General features: G+C 44.7%; 2 protein-coding genes across 5 annotated transcripts; one reads left to right on the top strand and one right to left on the bottom strand.

The window, feature by feature from the left end:
- The first annotated feature begins 1,880 nt into the window (after positions 1–1,880).
- MTIF3 (mitochondrial translational initiation factor 3) lies at positions 1,881–8,094 on the top strand. Of its 3 annotated transcripts, none has more exons than XM_064172390.1 (4): positions 1,881–2,058; positions 5,003–5,466; positions 6,639–6,784; positions 7,794–8,094. In XM_064172390.1, the coding sequence occupies exons 2-4, from the start codon at positions 5,004–5,006 to the stop codon at positions 8,004–8,006; spliced, it is 822 nt and encodes a 273-aa protein (XP_064028460.1). In that variant the 5' UTR covers positions 1,881–2,058; position 5,003; the 3' UTR covers positions 8,007–8,094. The 3 variants fall into 3 exon arrangements, with proteins under 3 accessions (XP_064028460.1, XP_064028477.1, XP_064028468.1); XM_064172407.1 differs by lacking the exon at positions 1,881–2,058 and adding an exon at positions 2,507–2,531; XM_064172398.1 differs by lacking the exon at positions 1,881–2,058 and adding an exon at positions 2,658–2,890.
- Positions 7,994–13,391, bottom strand: GTF3A (general transcription factor IIIA). Of its 2 annotated transcripts, none has more exons than XM_064172370.1 (9): positions 12,975–13,391; positions 12,541–12,641; positions 11,926–12,022; positions 11,649–11,737; positions 10,607–10,680; positions 9,328–9,411; positions 8,700–8,926; positions 8,548–8,607; positions 7,994–8,310 (listed from the first exon to the last, which is right to left on the bottom strand). In XM_064172370.1, the coding sequence occupies exons 1-9, from the start codon at positions 13,359–13,361 to the stop codon at positions 8,149–8,151; spliced, it is 1,281 nt and encodes a 426-aa protein (XP_064028440.1). In that variant the 5' UTR covers positions 13,362–13,391; the 3' UTR covers positions 7,994–8,148. The 2 variants fall into 2 exon arrangements, with proteins under 2 accessions (XP_064028440.1, XP_064028448.1); XM_064172378.1 differs by having other exon boundaries at positions 8,548–8,604.
- Positions 13,392–15,263: the final 1,872 nt, after the last annotated feature.

Raw genomic sequence — 15,263 nt, 5'->3', positions numbered from 1 at the left:
ACAGGCACAAACTGGTGCATGCAGAAATATGTCTGATGCACAGGACATGCACAGGTATGCAGAAACAGCTGTGTGGACAGAATCACAGAATGGTCTTGGTTGGCAAGCACCTTTAAAGGTCATCTGGCCCAACACCTCTGCAGTCAGCAGGGGCATCTTTAACTAGACCAGGCTGCACCTGACAAATGTTTCCTGAGATGGGAATCATTTGTCACCTGTCCTGGCTAACTGAGGAGGTCTTAAAGGACTTGAGGGTAGCAACTGTGACACACATCTACAAGAAAGGCTGAAAAGAGGATATGGGAAATTACAGATCTCTCAGGCTGATCTCACTGCCAGGAAAGGTCATAGAGTAGATCATCTAAAGTGTCATTATATACCATATATGGGACAAACAGGTGATCAGGCCCAGTCAGCATGGGTTTATAAAAGGCAGGTCCTGCTTTGAAAACCAAATCTGCCTTTATAAGATGACCTACCTAGCAGATAAGGGAAAGGCTGTGCATGTTGTCTAGCTAGACTTCCATAAAGCCTTCAACACTGTTTCCCATCACATTCTCATGAAAAACCTGACTGCTCATGGGTTAGACCAGCGTATGCTCTGCTGGGTAAAACACTGACTCTGTGACTGGGCCCAGAGAGTAGCAGTGAGTGGAGTTAAGTCCAGCCGGCAGCTGATCACAAGTGGTGTTCCTCAGGGCTCAGCATTGGGACCACTTCTGTTTAACATCTTTATCAATTACCCTGATGAAGAGATAAGAGTGTACCCTCCTATAAGCTTGAGGATGACACCAAGTTGGACGTGATTGTTGATCCCCTTGATGGTAGGGAGGCTCTACAGAGGGACTTGGATCAATGGGCTGAGGTCAACAGTATGAGCAAGCTTAAGTGCTGGGTCCTGCACTTGAGCCATAACAACCCCATGCAACACTACAGGCTTGGGGAGGAGTGGCTGGAAAGCTGTCTGGCAGAAAGGAACTGGGCCCGGGGATGCTGTTTGACAACTGGCCAAGAAGGCTAACGGCATGCTGGCTTGTATTAGAAATACAAGCAGCCAAGCAGCACCAGAGAGACGGTCATCCCTCCATACTCTGCACTGTAGAGGTCACACCCCAACTATGGATTCAGTTTGGACCCTTCATTACAAGATAGATACAGAGCAGCTGGGCTGGTGAAGCGCCTACAGAACAAATGTTACGAGAACTGGCTGAGGAAACTGAGGCTGTTTAGTCTGGAGAAAAGGAGCCTGAAGGGAGATTTTCTTGCTCTCTGCAGCTGCCTGAAGGGAGCTGGGTATGGGTATCTTCTCCCATGTAGTGGTAGAACAAGAGAGAATGGCTTCAAGTTGCACCAAGGGAAGGTTGATGGACATTAGGAACGATTTTTTTCACTTGAAAGGGTTGCCAGGCATTGGAACAGGCTGCCCGTGGAGGTGGAGTCACCACCCCTGGATGTGACTTCAGGGGGGTATAGCTTAGTGTGGAGTTGGTAAAGTAAGGTTAACAGTTGGGCCGATGATCTTGAAGGTCGTTTCCAACCTAAATGATCCTATGATCTTACGGGACATGCAGTAGCTCTCCGGGCACAGCGTCCATCCCCACGGAGTGGCAAGTACACATGCACAAGCACTGTGCGCACACGGACAGCTGGGCTCGCACCCACACGGCAGTGACAGCCGCACGCAGGGGAGCCCAGGCGGAAGGGTACGCCACACAGAGGGGCGTACAGGTGGCGCCGCGCCGCGCCGCTGAGGGCAGAGGGGACGCGCGGGAGAGCCCCCGGCGCACACGGACGCGCAGGAGCACGGCCGGCACGCGGGAGCGCGCACGGGCACGCCTGGGCAATGGGGACGCGCAGGCGAGGACGCGCACGGCCCTGCGCGCGCGCCCCCGCACGGGGCGGAGGCGCAGACCGGGAGGAGGAAGAGGAAGAAGAGGAAGAGGAAACGGGAGAAGTGGGCCTGTTTCTACCCTGGCGGTAGCCCGGGCTGCTCCTTTGCCTGCTGCGGGTGGCCGGGGCCGGGGCCGGTGGCTCGGCTCGGCCCGGCCCGGCAGGCAGGTAAGAGCCACCCGACGCGGGGAACGAGCAAACGGTCCAGGGCAGCCGCGGGAGTCCCGGTGGCCTCCGGGCAGCGTGACACCGCTTTGCCCGGGTCACACGGCTAGACGCACGGTGACCTCCCCGCCATGGCCGCTCAGGAACGCAGGGTCGCACAGCCTTTCTGCCCTGCACCGATCTGCGGATAGATCTGAAATAGCGCCTTTACAGACGGGGTTTGTACGGGATAGCGCTGGAACGCACACGGCAGCAGCTGCTGCATGGCATCTCCCGTAACATCCGCACGTAGCTGTAGGCGTGAAGCACTCGGGCAGCGAAATCCATCTGCGGTGCCCAGTAGACCTGGAGCCTGCGTACTCGAACCGCCTCCCCCCCCCCCCTCCCCTCCCCCCCGGCCCATGCTATGGCATGGAAACGCACAAAGCGAAACAACACAGCACCATCCAGAGCTGGTCTATGAAAACGTTTTAAAAGTCAGGGCTTCTGTGTGCCTGCGCTAATTGCACAGATACTGGACTGCTGGCGCTGGGTGTTTAGTTGTAGGGCTGTTACCATAGCCAAGAGAAAGCATTTTCCAGGGGCAGTGGTTCAGGATTGGATTTGGCACAGGCAGAGTGGTGGGTAGCTCTACCAGTGGCTTTTAGACTTGCCTGTGAATATCCTGGTGTTTCTGTTCTCTGTCCCGTGGCTAGCTGAGTTTACAATCTAGTGTGGCACACAGCCCCCTGTTTATGAACTGACATGTACCACCTTCAAGCAGTTTATATTGGCTTTGTCCCTACTCCAAGCTCCAAACTGTTCCCGTTGTCAGACTACATTTATTCACAAGCAGGTAATGTTTTGCTTGTTCCTAAGCCAACACTGCACAGAATTCTGAACAATTCCTTATCTTTGCTGATTGTTTGCACCTCCTCCATGTGTATGCAAGGACATGGATAGATGCTTACACAATTTCATATATACATATGGATGCACACATGTATGTATGTCTACATGTATGTATGTCAGGTCTACAACTACCTGAAGGGACATGGTAGCCAGGTGGGGGGTGGCCTCTTCTCCCAGGCAACCAGCAATAGAGCAAGGGGACACAGTCTCAAGTTGTGCCAGGGAAAGTATAGGCTGGATGTTAGGAGGAAGTTCTTCACAGAGAGAGTGATTGGCATTGGAATGGGCTGCCCGTGGAGGTGGTGGAGGCACCGTCCCTGGAGGTGTTTGAGAAAAGCCTGGATGAGGCACTTAGTGCCATCGTCTAGTTGACTGGCTAGGGCTGGGTGCTAGGTTGGACTGGATGATCTTGGAGGTCTCTTCCAGCCTGGTTGATTCTATGATTCTGTGTCTACATATAAGAGCCACATTGCTTCCTAGGCCAAAAAATAATACACACTTTCTAACTCATCTGCTATGACCTGGTTTTGGCTTCATGTATTATCCTCAGCTTTCCCTGTACCTGTTGCCTTTTAAGCATGCAATACTACAACTGCAGATAACAGTTTGCTTTTTATTTCTGTGTGGTTTTAGCTGTTAAAACATAGCTGATACCTGAAGTTTTGAGCAAAATGTGAATAATGGTCAGGCTAACCAAAAATTGCCAAGGGGAATTCTGTGAACCATGAAAGAAATATCCCAGAGATCAGTTTCACTAGTCTTTAAGCACTGGTGCCTTTTGAGGCTTGCTTAGGAAGTGCACAGCTTTGAGTGCTATACCAGGATAGATGCCTGTTAGAGTTTATTTACATTTTAATTTGTGAGGATCTTGGGCATGTGAATCTGTTGCTTATCTTCTAGTCCATGGCAGGCACTTGTCATCATTCAAGAAGTATCATTACTAGTGTTTTTTTTTGTTGTATGGTCCTGATGAAATGGTACTTAGGTACATGCTTTCTGTATGTAAGAAATCTATATAGTTTTGGTAACTGGAGAAAGTTGTCTCACTATAAATAGAAATGTGCCACTGTGCATTTAGTGTTTGTGAAAAACTGGGCAAATTATTGGAAATTTAAAGCATCCATCGAAGTAAGTTTAAAATTAAGGCAGTGCATTCACTTTGATGCATGTCTGAGTCTGTAGACCTAGAGCTTAAAAGACCGTGATAACCTTTTTTTAAAGGTTACTAAAATAGTATTGGTGCTCAGTCCATATAGGAGCAAGTAACTAGCTGGATTACTGCCACAAAATCACATTTGGAAAACTGAGAAACTATACAATTTGGGACCAGTGCTACGAAGAACAAGTTGTATGCTAGCACTGTGAGCCTTTTCAACTCTGTCATAAACCTTATTTTCAAGTGTAGTGGTGACTACTATGTCATGTTTTAATGCCAGCTTCAAGACTTTGCACAGCAGTCTTACTCTGTGCGGTCAAAGCTTTGAAACTCCAAAACCTTATGGGCATGCATCAGGCTGTAGCTGCTGGAATGGCTGCTGATGGAAGTTGCACAAACCACCATTTCATTGACTATGCAATTAGGGTGGCTCTGAATTAGCATGGTTTAAATGACACTTTTCCAAAGAAGAGTATCAAAACTACGAAGAAAGTTCTAGTGTTAACTACCTCATTTTAAAAAAAATCCAAAGTAAAATTACAAGTGTAACATGCTTGCTTATTTGACAGGAAATTCTGTCTCCTATACACAAAAGAGTCTCTGCAAGAGTATTCTCATGAAGAGAAATGATTCTTTAAAGGCGTTGAGGCTCAGATCTTTAAACACTGAAGATAGCATCAGCTCTTCATAAATTTTATTCCTTTGTCACATGTCCTCCCTCTGGTAATGCCTTCTGGTTACCATTAAATTACTATACAGAATAGGCAATTGACAGTAACGCCATGCATCTTTCAGAAAGAGCAGTTTTAACGACTAGGGCTTAAGTCTTTATCAGATATTTAACTAGATGAATCTAACTGATGTGGGTAACTTGTATTTTCTTCTTCCCTACCTCCTCAGAATGACTGCCATTGGCATGATGAAACTTTTATGTCACACAACCAGAAGTGAGAACAGGTATGTGAAAAGATTCTTTGGCACTCTTCTGACGCAAACGCCACAAAAGAGGGCCATTTCTCCATTCTGGATGGTGGTACCTGACCCTAGAAAGTCATCTTTGTTTGGACTTACTCAAGCATTTTGTACAGCTGAAAAATCTCAAATGTCACCAAAAACCAAAACACAGTTTGGAAGTGTTGGACGAAAAATTCCCCATCGGATTGTGCATGTCATCAACCAGGACGGAGAGAGCTTAGGACACATGCACCGAGCAGAGGCACTCCAACTTATGGATCAGCATAACCTGAAACTAGTTCTTCTTCGTGAGAATGCAGAACCTCCTGTATACAGACTCATGACTGGGCAGCAGATTCACGAAGAACAGCTTAAACGTGCAGAGAAGAAAAAGGCAAGTCCAAAACCAGGTGTGTATTTTGTTGACACTACAGCCCTGAGCACTTTGCTGCATTAAAAGCGGTTTCAGCAGATGAAATCCTCTTACTTGCATTTGTGTAAATCCAAAGCAATGTCACTGCAGTCCACGCTATTAGGATTTGCGGTGGTGAATATAAAATTTTGGATTAGTCTAGTCTTCCACAGAGAAGCCTTGCACTGCCTTCTCAGGATTTACTATTTTGGCATCTGCTGGCTTTTTTTTAAATCTGCTTTTATTTAACTAGACTCTGGTTCTAAAAGACTCACTGAATTTCTGTTCTTTTACTAAGGCATGAAGTAACAGCCAGTTTTTACAAACTGAGTGCCAGATATATCAGTATTATTAGGTAAATTTGTCATCAGTAGTCAAGAAACATTCTCCTCCTAGCTTGCTGCTACGAAGACCATCTGTAGCCCCTTGTGTGCAAAATAAAAGAACAGCTTTTTTCAGTATTGAACACTTTATAGAGTCATTTAAGTCAAACTCCACCAGCAGTTTAAGAAACTGAGTTTGGCAAAGAGGTTTGAGAAGAGGCATCTGACCTTGTATCTTTTTATCTTCAAGCTATGAAGGTATCTGTGCTTTGGGCAGAGCACTACTGTAGTGGCAGTGATTTTTTTATAAAAAGATTACTCAAATGCTAGCTACTTCAGACAACCTATAAGAAGGAAGAAGAGCACAAACTGTTCAGATACATGCTAGAGAATCACACCTGCACTCAAATAGTGCACCTCTTCACTTAAGAAAACAGCCTTGAGATGAAGAGCTATCTGTCAAAACTTTCACATCCAGTTATACTATGGTCAAAACATAGGAATTTTGCACTCTACATCTTTAACTCCAGATCCAGTGCTTATCTGTTTGTTAGACCTGCATTGTAGGCAGTATGAACTAAACTAAAATAATTTTTTTTTTTTAGCTTTCTGATCCTGAAGACTTCCCTCTGTGCCCTCAAACATGCACTCAAGTCTCCTATGTGAGTCTGAGATACAAAGTAGCCACCCTGTGAGTGGTGCATGTTGAGATGAAATAGGGATGCTCTGCGGATGAGAAAACCATGTGGGACAAGGGACTTAAGCAAAGCACTAAAAGCTACTGAGAGAAACTACTATAGGTTTGTCAGATGTTAAATCAGCACAATTTTAATTCTTTTTTAAACAGGGGTAGTTCAGAAGGAGTTATCCTTTTCTTCAACTATTGCCAAGAATGACTTTGAGACCAAGACTAAACAGATAGCACAGTGGATTGAAAAGAAATACCATGTGAAAGTTACCATCCGGCAAGCAAAAGATAGCAAGACAGATGTGGTAAGTGGACTTCTGAAAGTTAGAGCAATCAATTTAATCAACAGCTGTACCTGTATTAACTTTCAGTACTGCCATCCATCACCCCACCTTAAACCGCAGCTGTCATCCACTGCAACTGTAGAAAAGTAGTCTCATGGAGACAATTCAAACACCATGCTTGCTTAAGAATGCAGTTATAATACTGCCTTTGACAGCAGAGTCAAAGCAGCTCCTGTTCCTTCGCAGCACCAGCTTATAAACAGGACTGGTGCAATTCTGTCTCCTGCCTTAAGCCACTTTAACAACAAGGTGTAAAAGAAAAGTCTGTTATTATAGCTAGATGATTGTTTCAATGGTCTAAATATTCTTCTGAAGATGCATTTGTGCAACTTAGACTAAAGTTGCTCTGTATTAAGTTTCCTTGATGATTCTCTCCACAATTTCTCCCAGAAATTTAGTAATTTAGCAATTTCACTTCATCTAAAAGGAATCAAACTTTTTAATAGAATTTGAATTCACAGGGAATGGGTAACAAGAGGAAGAACTGGATATGAGAGGGTGCAGAACATTTAATGAACACAGTCCAGATTTAGATTGTTCTTAAATCTAAAAGCTTAGTTCAGCTTGTTATATTAATGCACTGTATCACTCAGTTCAAGACTACCACGTTCTGCTAACCTTGCTGTTCTAAGAAAAGAAGAAATGTCCATTAGTATGCCTGGAGGAGAGTGGGGAGTCAGATGCCATTCACTTCCATAGACAGCTTTAAATAGCAGAACAGGATGAGTGAAGAATTCAGCCTAAGTGTTAGGAAATGGTTCCGTCTCTGGTGATTTTCCTAATCTTGGCTATGAGTAAAGAACAAATGATTAGGAAAGGACAAACTGAACTGCTCAAAGCAGGACTAGCAGCTAGCTCATTGCAGCTAATAGCTAAACCACAAGCAGGAGGGGGTGTTATTAAAGAACAGCCTGAAATATTGTTCTACCTGTGTTTGAGTATTTAGTCCTATTTTTCTCCTCCTTTTTAGTCCCTGCTTTTTGATCAAATGTTGGAAACTGTATCTGAGAAAGCCACTTACCTTTCCAAGCCAAAAGTTACTAGAGAAGGAGTAAGTACCTGTATTTTGAGACACATGTCTGACAAAGAGTTGAAAGCATACCAGAAAATGGATAAACAGAAGAACAGCACAGAAGAGAAAAATGCAAGTGAAGACCCAAAGTCAAATGATTTGAATCAGTGACTTTATGAAGAGTGTAAACAATATTAATTACTTATGTAAAAAAACAACCAAACAACCCCAAATAAAGCCAAACCCATAATACTATAAAGTTATTGCTGAAGCTTTGCACTGGTCATTCCATGAAACATGTCTTAGGTAACCTTTACTGCAGAGTCAGAATTTCAACAGTTGGTATTTCGTTTTCCCTGGGATTATCCATTGTCTTGTTTTCTGTCACAACCACATCCCTTCCTGCCTGCTTTTTAGGAGGAATGTAGCCGCTCAGACGGGATGCTAAGCTCCTTTTAGGACGAGAACGCTTTGCCTGGCAGAAATAAATCCAGAATTAGCAACTTCATGTATCTAGTATGGAGCAAAGAGTACTAATGTGTGGTGGGAGAAGAAGAAATCAGTGAATAGGCCAGTATTGCATTACTGAAAGGAGCTTCAGAAATTAAGAATCCCTTAAGCTGCCCTGGTTTCCTGCTTCTAAAACATGTAATGCTGACTTTTCTCTGAAGTGAGAGGTTGAAAGGACTTTTTTTCCAAGGTTGTAACTTACCTTCAAGTTCAGCTTTCTCTTTTCAGGATCATGTACAACGGCGTGCCTTGCTAGGCTCTGCTGCAGTTAAAAACAGCAAGGGATAAAACAAAAGTGAGGTTTATTGTTTCAGATAATGTGATTCAGATTAGAATGCTGCAAAAAATACCGACCTTCATTGCAAACACTTTTCCACAGCCTGAATAATCACAATGGAATGGTTTTTTCTCCTCATGAAAAGATACGATGTGGCTTTGAAGGTTAAATGCAGTTGTGTAAGTTCTCTCACATCCTTCTCTTGGGCATCGCCAGACCTCCCTCTCCACAGCATGTGTTTTTTGATGCTGCCTGAGGTAATCTTTCCTTTTGAAAGTTTTGTTACACTCACTGCAAACAAGCTCTGAGTGGCAGAGAGACAGAGGAAGTATAAATTAACAGCTTCTTGCAGGATCTCAGAATCAAAGCCTAACAGTCCTTGAGAGCAATAATAAATTTCACATATAATATGAGAAACAACAGACTGGAAGAAAATACTGCAGTATGAATTATCCAGATTCAAAATCATGTATTACACATTATTCTCATAGACTGGATCACAAAACAAAATTAGTATACTGAGCAGCATTTTCATCAGTTAAAAATCTAGCCAGTGACAACTGTTTTACCCATAAAGCATTAGTAAACAAGTTTGACTAGACACAATGACAAGTTAATCAAATGAGTTCAATTAAGGACACTTCTTCAAATTCACAGTATTTGTATCAAGTTAAGTTTTGTTTGCTAAAGCATTTGGTAGTTCACCTGTGTGACTTTCTTTATTATGCTTCAGAAGCTCTGTCCATGTTTTTCCAATATATGAGCAGTTTTCTTTCTTGCATGCATAGCCTGTTGGAGAGGGTAGATATTTACTATTACAAAGGGTCTGGGAAACACAGTCCCATGTTACAAGGGGGAAGTCCACTTGTAGTGTTTGAAAATTAAAGGCCAGTATTCCACATCTCCTCCTACATTTCACAGTGTTGGTTCAAGAGGTAATGAACACAAATTAGAACAGAAAATCCTAACAGGTTAATGAAAGGAACCTTATATCACTGACACAGGTTGTCTAGAGAGGCTGTGGAATCCTTACCCTTGAAAACATTCAAAACTTGACTGAACATAGCCCTCAGCAGTGTGGTCTGAGTCCACCTTGAGCAGGGAGTTGAACCAGATAAGCCCAGCAGTGCTTTCAAAACTAAATGATTTAATGAAACTCTCTCTCCTTGCTTCAGTAAAGCTGTTTCCTTACCAGTCACACATTTTCACTCAAATAGATGACAATAACTGTAGTTTATTATTTCTATATAAAATTTGTAGTACCTATTTAAAACAACTTGACCATACAGTAGAATTCCAGCGTTTAAAGAGACTACCATTCTATCAAGCACAAAGGATGCTTTTTAAATGAACCACAGAAAGTCTACACTATTTAAATCCCTGGAGTGTTAAACAACTATGAACAAGTCCTTGCCTTAAGGAAGGGATGCAGTATGAATCGCAGCTCTTTGGATACTATTCCTAGTCCCTTGGGTTTGTTTTTCTAGCACAGGAAAGCAGGTTACCTGTCAACAGTGCTGAAAGGATAGGAGCGTAGTAGGATTAGCTCAAGCATACATGACCGCCATGTGATTCCACTTGATTATCTTTCACATAGATAAGTTAACAACTTTAAAAATGCAACCCTACATGCTTTTGCTAAGGAGCCATAGGAAATTTATGGCAGAACTGGTATCTGATCCTTGCCCTCTGTTGGTCTAAGCCCATCTCCAGAAGATGGACCACTGACAAGGAAACAATACGAGAAGAAATGCCTGATAGAATCTGGAGCTCTGTTCAGCTTGCCACAAGTATGATTTAAATGAACACCATCTCTTAAAAGCATACCCCATTTGACTACTCAAGAGACATTCTTGTTTTGTCTGTTGGGATCACTAAGCCCAGAATACTTCCATGTGCATCATGCAACCTTGCATATTCTATTCTGAAAGTCCTTTTTTCATTTGCTAACTCATAAGTGAAGCAAGAAGAAAACCAGTATTACCTTCGTGTACCTTCTCATGCCGCTTTAGCCGACTTGGAGTAGAGAAGTATTTTCCACATCCTTCATTACTACATCTACGTATAAAATACACAAATTTAACTTAAACTCATAGAACGCAGAATTTCTTTCACTGCATCTGCATATTTTCTAAGTCAAGAACAATTCAAGTGGATAAACTAATCCAAGTTTCCCCTTGCCTGCAGATGTGTCAGCCCCACCTCCCACCTTGCACGAGTAAATTCCATAATATGTTTCTAATAGAGGACTCTAATCTCTTTGAGAGCTGAAACTACAGTATTATTTCCACATACATAGCAAGTTAAGCTTTAGTTAAAGAATCAAGCCTTACACCATTCCTACAGAGTAGGTTCCTCAAACATAAAAGAGATATGGAGGGCTTCAGTGGCTTGTACAGCTCTATCAGAGCAGCAGCAAAGCACTGAGAGTATTTTTGTGCCTGTCACCCAACCAAAATACTGCACTTAAGTGGAACACTCCTAAGTGGAACACCCCTGTAAAGTGTATTCTGCCAGCAAGAAATACAAGACTAAACTTTGCTTCCATCAGATCAATATTAACGTGTCACATAAGTAATACAGATCGCAATGAGTGCACAGCTTCTCAGATTGGAGTCCAAGTTTCTCAACTTTTTTAATCTACTACTGACGGCAGTGTTAGCCAAGTCACTACTTTTTACTGGAAAACAGAGGTAGCTTCATTTATCATTACCATGCAAGTTCTTATACCTGTATTCCAGACCATATGAACTAAAAATTAGTGGAGTTTTGTTTCTTATTCCTGTGAACTCATAAGAGAATGTCTGTAATGCTGAAGCTGAACAGCACCAAGACTGTTGCTCACAACAGACTACTGAGCAAAAGACAAGTACAAGAAACATATTTGTAGACATGACTACGAATTAATTCATTTTTTAAATGCCACATCAATGAAAAAAAAAAAATCAAGAAAAGGCACCTGTTGTCATACACTGTTACTAAATGGAATTGTTAAAAGAAGTTCATTATTCAAGTTATCCACCTACTTGAAGGGAAGTTCATTGGTGTGACGACACTGATGAGCTTTAAGTTGTTGATGTTTCCTGAAAGACTCGTTACAGCCTTCAAAGTCACACTATTTAGGAAATCAAGTTATTGTTAGAGGCTAAATAATGACAGCTCAGTCCATATGTCTTTGCCGAGATCCCAATCGCAGTACTGAAACTCATGCAAGTACTGCATAAAATAAGGTGAAGTATTTCACCAGATACACAGAAAGCTGCTTGTTTAGCCTCCACTTCACACTGTCAAAGATATACTCACCACATACTGCTTTTGCTGATTTTCATGCTTTCGCCCAATGTGTTTCTTTAAGTTTGATTTTGTTCCAAACGTCTGATTGCATCCATCAGCTGTGCACCTGCAAATGAATTGCAGTTATCACTTTCAAACTGGTTTGTTTCATAAGCAACAACGGGCAGATACAGAAATCATTGAACAAGAGGGTTATGTGAAGAATTGCTGAAACTCACATTGTAAATATAAAATTTTGTCCTAAAGACCTGAAAATCCAGAGGCCAACTTACAAACAAAAGCCACAAGAAAACATTTTTTCATACAACATACAGGAATTCCTAGCTCCTAATCCATGACATGCAACTATTAAGGGCTTACTAATAGCAAACGAGCCTTCCTTCCTTTGATTCTGTATTGAAGGGAGAGATCTGACCATTCCTTTAAGCATCTCTTATGGGTCACTCTCAGGTTTCAGGCCAAGGAGATTCCCCACCTCTCACCTTGCGTGCAGTTAGAGTATTACTCAAAGGTACCAAAGCTAGGCACGCATGCTTTGTACCACATGCACACCAGTGCCAACTCCCCTTCATTCCCATACGGACAAGTGTCATTCCCTTTCAGAAGTAGGAAATTTGGCCTTACTTGAAGGGTTTTTCCCCAGTATGCGTAAGGAGGTGCCGAACACGGTGGAAATCTCTCGTGAAACCTTTACCACAGCCTTCGTATTCGCAAACATAAGGCCTCTGAAACAGAAAAGAGAGAGGTTTGTTCGGAGACAACAAACCACAACTCGGAGGGCCCGGTTGGTCCCACGAGGCTGCTTTTTGCTCAATGTCCCGGTAGCGGCACTTCAGGCGCAGCCCACGCAGGCTCCCACGCCGTTCTGAGCAACCCAAGTCGGCTGCCCGACATCCCCACCCTGAGGTGGGCAATGCCTGCAGGGCTCAGGGCAGCCCCGACCCAGAGGCGCGAAAGCCGCCACTCCCCCGCTACCGACGAAGAGGCCCCAGCGGAACCCTGCCTCCTGAGCCCATGGCCGCACTGCCGGCGGCTCGGCATCCGCCGGCCCGACTTACCTCGCCCGTGTGCCGGCAGAGATGCGCGTCGAGTCTCCAGGCCTTGTTGAAGCTGGCGTCGCAGTCGGGGAAAGAGCAAATGAAAGGGCGGGCCGGGAGCGCACTCCCGCCGCCGCCGCCCTCCTGCGCGCTCCCTTCCGCCTGCTCCCCAGCCATGCGGACAGACAGGAAAGCGCTCCCCAGCGGGAACTGTCCCCTACCGCCGCCCGTCCCCCCGCCAGCCGGGGGCGTGGGGGGAGCCATGCGGGCGCATGCGCGTCCTAGCGGGTGTTGGAGCCGGCAGCGAGCCGCGGCCGGGAGGCTCGGAGGCTGCTCTTGGGTCTCAGTGTGGGGCGGAGGCGGCGGTCCTGCCTGGCCAGCCGTCCACTGCTGGGCTGTGAGGGACATCCAGAGCTACGTCCTCCTTACGCGAGAGCTTTATCCCAAAAGCAGCCCAGGTGTACGGTCCTTTGGCCATTACAGTTCCAGACAAGAGCCGCCTATTGCAGCCTGGTGTGAAGCCGTTTCACACACCAATACCTAATTTTCCATCCTTCCACTGAGTTCTATGGTTTCATAAAAGCATAGGATCATTTCAGTTGAAAGAAGCCTTTCACATCAGGTCAGGATTAGATTGGGTATTAGGAAGACGTTCTTTACGGTGAAGGGTGGTGAGGTACTGAAGAGGTTGCCCAGGGAGGTTGTGGGTGCCCCCTCCGTGGAGGTGTTCGAGGCCAAATTGGATGAGCCCTTGAGCAGCCTGGTCTAGTGGAAGGTGTCCCTGCCATTGCCAACGGGGTTGGAACTAAGTGATCTGTAATACTCCTTTCCAGCCCAAATGATTTTATGAATTAACAAGTCCAACTGTTAACCCTACCAGGAAACCACTAAATCATGTCTCTCACAGCCACATCTACAGGTACTTTAAATACCTTGTGGAATGGTGACTACCATTTCTCTGGACAGCCTGTTCCACTGCTTTTATAACCCCTTCTGGTGAAGAAAATTTTCCTAATGCCCAGTCTAAACCTTCCCTGGTGCAACTTGAGGAGGTGGTGGTTAGATCGAGACATCAGCCTGTGTTGTACACTTCCTAGCACCTGCTTTGTAACTCAGGCATTTGCACCTCAAACAAAGGTGTCTGCTGTCCTGGATCCCATGGCAGTGGAGGTATGTCATCCTATCCTGTGGTCATGCTGTATCCCCAAGCTCTCTGAGGTCTCACGTAGAGGTAGAGGATGTGAAAGCGCACTTTGCTGAAGAGCTGTAATGTCTTGAACAGCACCTTCCTTGTACCTGACTTGCTTTGCTCAGATACGGAACCATAGGGTTGGAAAACACCTTTAAGATCATCAAGTTCAGCCATTCACCTAACACTGCCCAGTCCACCACTAAACTGTGTCCCTCAGTGCCACATCTACAATTGTTTTAAATACTTGTGAGGATGGTGGGTCCACCACTTCCCTAGGCAGCCTGTTCCAATGTTAGACAACCCTTTGGCTGAAGAGATTTTTCCTAATGTCCAATCTAAACTTCCCCTTCTAAACTTCCCCTTGTGCAATTTGAGGCCATTTCCTCTTGTCCTATCACTTGTTACTTGGGAGAAGAGACTGACACTCGCCTGACTAGAGCCTCCTTTCAGGTAGTTGTAGATAAGGTCTCTCCTCAGCCTCCTTTTCTCCAGACTAAACGACCCTAGTTCTCGTAGCCTCTCCTCCTAAGACTTTTGCACTAGACTCCTCACCAGCTTCATTCTCTGTCTTTGAGTACCACAAGATCCTTTCTGTAGTGAGGATGCCAAAACTGAACACAGTATTCAAAGTGCAGCCTCACCAGTGCCGAGCATGGGGGTACGATCACTTCCCTACTCCCGCCGTCCACACTATTCCTGATGCAGGCTGTTTGCCTTCTTGGCCACCTGAGCATGTTGCTGGCTCATATTCAGCCAACTGTTGACCTCAGGTCCTTTTCTGCTGGGCAGCTTTCCAGACATACATCCCCAAGCCTGTAGCATTGCGCAGGGTTGTCATGACCAAAGTGCAGGACCCAGTACTTGGCTATGTTGAACCTAATGCAGCTGATCTTGGCCCATCAATCCAGTCTGTCTGGATCCCTCTTCAGAGCCTTCCTACCTTCCAGTCGATCAATACTCCTGCCTAGCTTGGTGTCACCAGTAAACTTAATGAAGGTATACTCAATTTCCTCATGCAGTTCAAGGATCATCACATGATCTGGGTTTTCTTCTGGCCTTTATTTTGCAAGATATTCCATGTCTGATGCAGTTCTTCTCATTAAGTGACCGTGAGGAGA

This window comes from Pogoniulus pusillus, chromosome 3 (assembly GCF_015220805.1).
Source record: "Pogoniulus pusillus isolate bPogPus1 chromosome 3, bPogPus1.pri, whole genome shotgun sequence".
NCBI lineage: Eukaryota > Metazoa > Chordata > Aves > Piciformes > Lybiidae > Pogoniulus > Pogoniulus pusillus.
The sequence above is the reverse complement of the archived record's forward strand: the minus strand, read 5'-3'. Positions and strand labels throughout refer to the sequence as shown.